This window comes from Palaemon carinicauda, chromosome 24, assembly GCF_036898095.1.
Source record: "Palaemon carinicauda isolate YSFRI2023 chromosome 24, ASM3689809v2, whole genome shotgun sequence".
Lineage (NCBI taxonomy): Eukaryota > Metazoa > Arthropoda > Malacostraca > Decapoda > Palaemonidae > Palaemon > Palaemon carinicauda.
The window spans coordinates 34,714,529-34,722,028 of NC_090748.1; the positions used below are offsets into that span (position 1 = coordinate 34,714,529).

The window sequence follows — 7,500 nt, forward strand, 5'->3', positions numbered from 1 at the left end:
ATGGGAGTTATGGAAATTGGGCGGTAATCAGTGGGACTTTAGCTACCACAAACACATTTAAATAGAGGAGTAACAAGTGCTAAAAGCTCCTCTTCTTGCTAACTTGCGCAAAATAACAGATAACGTTGGAGCTAAGAAATCTGCTGTCTCTATAAAAAACAAAGGAAAAATACCATTTGGTTCTACACCTCCATAAGCATCAAGGTCCACCAACCGAGCTTTAATCTCAACAGATCGAAGAACTAAACTAGTTAGTTTATCCTCAGGAAAACAGGAATGAGGAAGTTCAAGTTTTTCATTACTCTGTTTACTGTCAAAAACATCGGCCAAAAGGGTTGCCTTTTCCTTTGGACATTGAGTGACTGAGCCATCTAGTTAAAGTAAAGGAGGAACTGTTGCATCTACACCAAAGAGTACAGATTTAAGGGTAGACCACCATTTATGTTCCTGAGTTGTACCAGAAAGAGTTTGTTTTTTGGTTAAATTGTACTCCTTTTCCGTTGATGCATAGACTCTCTGAGCAAAAGCTCGAAGCTGAGTATAGTTGTTCCAGGTCAAATCTGATCTGTTACCCTTCCGAAGGTGATAGGCCTCCTGCTTCTCCAAATAAGCACGTATACAATCATCATTGAACCATGGTCTGTCCTTCACTCGGTACACTAGCACACGAGAAGGGATACGCCTTTTGATTATGTTGACTAGATTCTCATTCAAAGGGACAACAGGATCTACACTATTATAGAATTGTGACCAATTCAAGCACAAAAGATCTTGTAAAATCCCATTCCAGTCTGCTTGGGATTTCATATAAATTTTACAAGAATATGATATATCAGGGACAGGCTGCTCAGTCTTCACTAATAATGAAATCAAGGCATGATCAGATGTCCCGACTGGAGAACCAACCTTACTAGTTATAACGCCAGGGGAGTCAGTGTATACGAGGTCCAAGCAATTACCAGACCTGTGAGTAGCTTCATTTATGATTTGCTCACAGCCTGATTCAGAGGCAAAGTCTAAAGCTCTTAAGCCATGACGATCGGTAGGAGAGATAGAACTTAACCACTCCCTATGGTGAGCATTAAAATCACGAACAAAGACAAAAGAAGCCTTTCTATCATCTTCTTGTATCTTAGCCATAATGGTAAGAAGACAATCGAAGATAGAATCATCCATGTATGGATTCCGGTAGATGGAACACAAATAAAAGTTGTTATGCCTGCCACAAACTTTTATTACCTGAATCTCATGACATCCACATTGATAGCAGGACTTATGAGAAGCAGGGTACTCGGTCCTAATATACACCACCATTCCCCTGGCCCTAGGGATTGCATCACGTTTCAACATTATTGGCTTCTTAAAACCAGTTATAAGGAGCTCAGATGAGTGCCTCATATTAGAAACCAAAGTTTCTGAGCACAAAAGAATATCATACTGTCTGGACGCAACTGTAAGGTCTTGGATATTTGCATGAAGACCACGTATATTGCAATACAGAAGACGACATTGACGAAATCAAGGATGTACTGGTCCCGGATTTCGCTCAATGTCTCCAGACAGCATAAGAATTAATAGAAATAAAAAAAGAGACATCATTCTTAAACTCTAGATTAACAAGAATTATAACAAAAACAATATGTACAGAATCATAAATAAAGTGATTGATGATACCCATAGACTATTGTAAAGAGTCGGAAAAACTGGTCAACATGGATGAGCCGATACACCATGCAAGGCTAAATACTCTCCAGGATAGCCACTTCAACTGAAGGGAGGACAGCAAGGATGGTTTTGAGAAGAAAAAGAGTCAGAAAAAGGAAAAGACAACCTCTTGATAAACCACCAGACATCCATGGCCCTTCTATTAAGCCTGCCCAACACACCATTTCAAAAAAAAACAAGAGGAAGAAAAAAAATAATAGGATAGAATAGTGTGCCTGAGAGTACCCTCAAGCAAGAGAACTCTAACCCAAGACAGTGGAAGACCATGGTACGGAGGCTATGGCACTACCCAAGACTAGAGAACAATGGTTTAATTTTGGAATTAAAGTATACACTAAGAATCATGTTTAATGAATATCCACCATTACTGCTAAAGGCTTTGTGAAACCTGGTTGCTTTCTGATAATTTTAACATTAACTGTTATGTTACTTGTCTTCAAATAACCATAAATATTCGTTAATAGACCAGTGGCTCCTCAACATCCGGATCTCAGCATTGATAATGTGTGTTTAACTTTGTATGACTTTTATGAAAATTTAGGTTTGATTTTCGACATAAAATGTACCTGAATAAGCATATTAGGTCTTTGACTTCTTCAATTGCACAAAGAAAGGGCTTACTGAGAAATTCTTTAAAAAATTTTGGTGATCAACCTCTTCTGAAAAAAGTGTTTCGATTCCTCCATTCTACCTTGTTTCGACAATTGTTCTGTTGTCTGGTCTTCAGCTGCTGATTATTATCTTAATTTATTGAACAGGAACTTACGGTCTATTAAATTTCTTATTCTTGATCTAGATATTAATCTTTGGCACCCGCGTTCAATATGTTCATTATGCATGTTGTATAAGATTTTCTATAACTCTGACCATCTTTTATATTGAGATATTCCCGGACAGTTCCATCTTGTTCGTAATACTAGGCATGCAGTTAATTCTGATAGTTAGGACTTCTCCATTATGAGGCTCAATGTTACACAGTATTCTAGTTGATTTATTCCAGCTGTGACCAAGTTGTGGAACGATCTTCCTAGTCTGTTGGTTTAATCAGTACAACTTCAAAAGTCCACACTTGCCTCAAATGTTTTCATGTTGAACAGGCTGACATAAGCTCCCCCCCCCCCACTCCTCTCCACATTTCCTAAATACAATCTGTTTAACAACTTGTGGGAGAGTGTAGTTTCCGGGAGTACATTTCGGTTACCCGCTTGCACATAGGATGACTACTTCTTCCCTACCCTATGAGCATGACAAGATATATATATATATATATATATATATATATATATATATATATATATATGAATATATATATATATATATATATATATATATATATATATATATATATATATATATATATATATATATATAAATATATATATATATATATGTATATATATATATATATATATATATATATATATATATATATATATATATATATATATATATATATATATATATATATATATATCTATATATATATATTTATATATATATATATATATATATATATATATATATATATATATATTCATATATATGTATATGTATATATATATATATATATATATATATATATATATATATATATATATATATATGTATATATATATATATATATATATATATATATATATATATATATATATATATATATATATATATATATATATATATATATATGACCAGGTTCGTTTTTATATAATATGATGATTATTTATCACTAACACTCGTTAATTTCATTTATGAAAATTAGCCACAATTACCTCCGTATATCAAATTTGTCGTACCTCAGGATAGAAGACCAAAGGGGAAATATATCTTTATTTTTATTATCTTTATAAGACCTTCTGGTCGGTCAAGGATTAAAAAATATCAAGCAGATAAGAAATCCTAAAATTACATATATATAAACAAAAATTCCCATCCCGTAAGTTTTTCACAGGCTAGGCAATTTTTTTTTTTTTTGGGGGGGGGGGAGATTTAGATTTGAAAAATGTAGTGAATAACATTAATGGGGATTGCCGTAATAACTTAATATTTGCAATGAAATAATTCTGTTTAGTGAATCATGGGAGAAAATGCAAAAGATCATGCAATATTTGAATAGTGAAAGCTTTAATGTTATAATGTAAATGAATAAGAGTAAAATTAAAATCATGTTCAATGAGTGATCAAAGAGACAACAAGTGAGGGTTATGAACAACCTATAAAGATTGCTATTGGATATATAAACTTAGCACATATGGCAATTGCTTCCCCAGTACAAAAGGCTGAAATTAAAAGAACAATAAGGATAAGATGGAGAGCTTCTGTTGAAAACATGAGACGAAGAAAATTAAAATGCCACTTTCTCTCAAGAACATCAAACCAGAAGATATTATGTATCATAAACTTAGAGCCTTAATAAACCCTTAGAATATGATAACGAAAACACACTGAAGTAGATGATATTATAACATAAGAAAAATGGATGTGGGTAGGATATACAATGTAAGTGACATATAATAAGTAGATATTAAAAACAACAGAATAGGTCCCTGAGGACTGCAAAAGAAGCAGGGGAGGGAAAAGAAGACGATAGATTAACGAACTTAGATAACCTATAGGCATAGTCTGGCATAGAAAAACGATAAACACACATGAGTGGAAGGATATGTGTAAGGCCTTTGTCCTGCAGAGGACTAGTAACGATATATATGTATACATATATAAGTATATATATATATATATATATAGATATATATATATATATATATATATATATATATATATATATATATATATATATATATATATATATATATGTATATATACGTATATATATATATATATATATATATATATATATATATATATATATATATATATATATATATATATATATATATATATATATATATCTTTTTTCATCATTGTTTTTACAAAAAAATCTTTGATCGTCATCTTTATCTAAAATCCACTTGTCATATATTCTTGGAACGTACTTAGTTTTATGCTTATGTCCTCCGCTTTGGTTTAATATTCTTAGTTTGCGGTCAATAGCAGTCACATTTTATGTTAGATATGCCCTACCTACAGTGTGCCAGTTTCAAAGGTCGTTTTCGCTTCTCGTGACTTCGTATTTTCCACTTTCTACGAGACAGCTGTCACTACATTCACTCTCAAAGAAAAATCCCCATTTATTACGGTGCTCTCTCTCTCTCTCTCTCTCTCTCTCTCTCTCTCTCTCTCTCTCTCTCTCCTCTCTCTCTCTCTCTCTCTCTCTCTCTCTCTCTCTCTCTCTCTCTTTGCTTGGATAACCTGGGGACTTCTATCCCTTTTTCCTTACATTTTATAGTGTCTGACTATTTTTTGGTATTTTCTCTTTTACGCGGAGGCTGAAGGCGGAATTGAGGAAGAGAGAAAACTTTGCAGCGCCCTTAAAGGAAGATCGTTGTTTCCTAATTTTTTCTCTATTGTCTTTCTTCCTTCCCTTTTTTCATACTGAAACGTTTGCATAATTTGCGATATTTTCGATATTCACTTTTTTAAATTTTGCAAAGAAACTGCCGAGGAATTTTCCAGTGTCAGGCAATATATTTTATTTTTAGAACCCCCACGTTCATATCTATGTCAGTAACCTATTTACACATTTCTCCTATATGATTACTTTTACTGAAAAAAAAAAGGAAATACTTGTCAGAAAATTTGCATATCTGATGGCAAAATGTGTTACCAACGTTTTCATAAGCTTTTAGATTCTTCAAGTACATATATATAACCATCATGATTAAAGGAATTGGAAATGCTTTCGCCATATAACTGTTATAATCTTTATAATTGATAATTTTTTTTCTTCAAAATCTTCAATTGAACTAATACACGTTTTTCTATTTATGTATATATTATCAAAACAACTGGCAGACACCTTAAAGTCCAAATGCGTAAGAAGTTTTAAATGTTTTAAGAATTGCTGGGTAAAGCAAAATGAATGAAATTTCTACTCCGCATAATCTTTTATTCTTATTGGAAGAAGGAATTTATGACTTCAAGAATTTTGTGGTTACTGCCAATTACATCCTCCCTCGGTGTTTACTCATGTGCTGAATTTTCCGCTGACTACTTAGAAAAAGTGCTCGAGAAAAGTGCTATTTATGCGTTGAACGTATATGCTATTGCTCCCTGACATGCTTGAGGCTACTCAGGTAAAGCGTGATTGTTTAAAATTAAAATTATCATTTTCTTACACCAATATTTGTTTCTAGAATTTGTGATTAACAAGTAGTTATACAGTTACACTCTTGATAAAGCTATAAGATGTATCGATGTTAATGGTCTCTTTGAATAAAGCCTCTATTCTGAATGTAAACTTTTGGTTGCTGAATCCCTTGTGCGACATAACAACAACCACGAACGCAGGTAAAATTTATTTGACATATAACGAGAATTTGAGAGCAAGAATTTCACGAAAAATAAAACAAACTAAAACAATCGATAACAAGCTTAAACAGGGTGTCATTGCGGGAAGAGAAGAGTCTAAAATAAAACAACAGCATTACATTATATGAGCGTGTATGAAACACATTTGGTACATGGCTACCCATAAAAGAAGACATAAAAGTGAAACAGGGTGCCCAGCTCTTGGGAGCCTAACTACAAGGAGATATGCAGGTGTTAGCTGATCAATGGAAACCCAGTCTTTTTTGCCTAGAATGTTGATTAAGGAGCTTTCGGAGAATGACATATCAAGAGGAAAGGACCTGTGTAAGGTGATTTCAGTGGTGGCTTATAAGTGTCGTAGCGCAGAAAGACATGTGTTACGGCGTGTAAATATTTCAGTATGTTTTGGTTTGCTAGGGTCTTCCTATTCTGGTGGCATGGGGTAGATTTTCCACAATATGACATAGGCACTGGAGATTGTTGTAGGTTGTTGACGGAAAAAATTCAACAAGGGCTACTAAGGGGTTGCTATACATCAAACCGCTGTTAAGACATCCAGGAAATAATTTGGAGTATTCCTTAATCCCAGAAGGACCAAGGGAAGCTGAGTACACCTGCTGAAGTAATTGCATCGGGACATCAAAGCTGCTTCGAGGGTGCGATGAAGACGGTCACCTATTCCATTGGCCGCAGGGTTTTAGGAAGTTGTCTGATGAAGGTTGATTAATGATGTCCACAATTAAGAGGTGAAAGTGGTAATGCTGTCAGAAGTAATATGCTCAGGAATACTAAAACTTACTATATACCCTAAGAGTAAAGCAGATGTACATGAGGCAGACATTACAGTTTGCATGGGAACGGAATGACGCCAACGAGTGGAGAGGTCAATGACAAGAAACATGTAACGGTGTCCTTTTGATGTTAGTAGGGGACCTGTTACATCGACATGAATGTGGGCAAAACCACGCTGAGGTTGAGGAAAGTTGTCCACCCCATAATCCATATGTCGATGTATTTTTTATGTTTAGCATGAAGTAATGGCGCGGACCCAATCCATACCATCCTTAGTAATCCGTTCCAAAGGAGCTTCGTTTTCAGTAGCTTTGCAGTAGATCGGTGTGAGGGATGTGAGAGGTCATTTATATAATCAAACACCTGTTGTTGTATGGGACCACGTGTCCATGGTCGTGGTCTACCAGTACTGATGTCACAGAGGAGGATGATATTGGGGTCGTCAATGGCGATGTCTTCTCAATGGGTGGTGGTGCACAATGTACTATATGCTTGGTAATGTGTATTTTTCTTTTGTTGGGATTCGGCCAAGGCATTGTAATCTAATACCAGGTGAAT

The 7,500-nt window shown here is 34.4% G+C and overlaps 1 protein-coding gene across 1 annotated transcript in view; it reads right to left on the bottom strand.

Moving 5' to 3' along the window:
• Positions 1 to 7,426: 7,426 nt before the first annotated feature.
• The window catches only part of LOC137618322 (uncharacterized), a 438-nt gene continuing 364 nt past the window's right edge, over positions 7,427 to 7,500 (bottom strand). Inside the window, exon 1 of the mRNA XM_068348491.1 lies at positions 7,427 to 7,500. This exon is cut by the window's right edge and continues 364 nt beyond it. Coding sequence (XP_068204592.1) covers positions 7,427 to 7,500 — 74 coding nt within the window.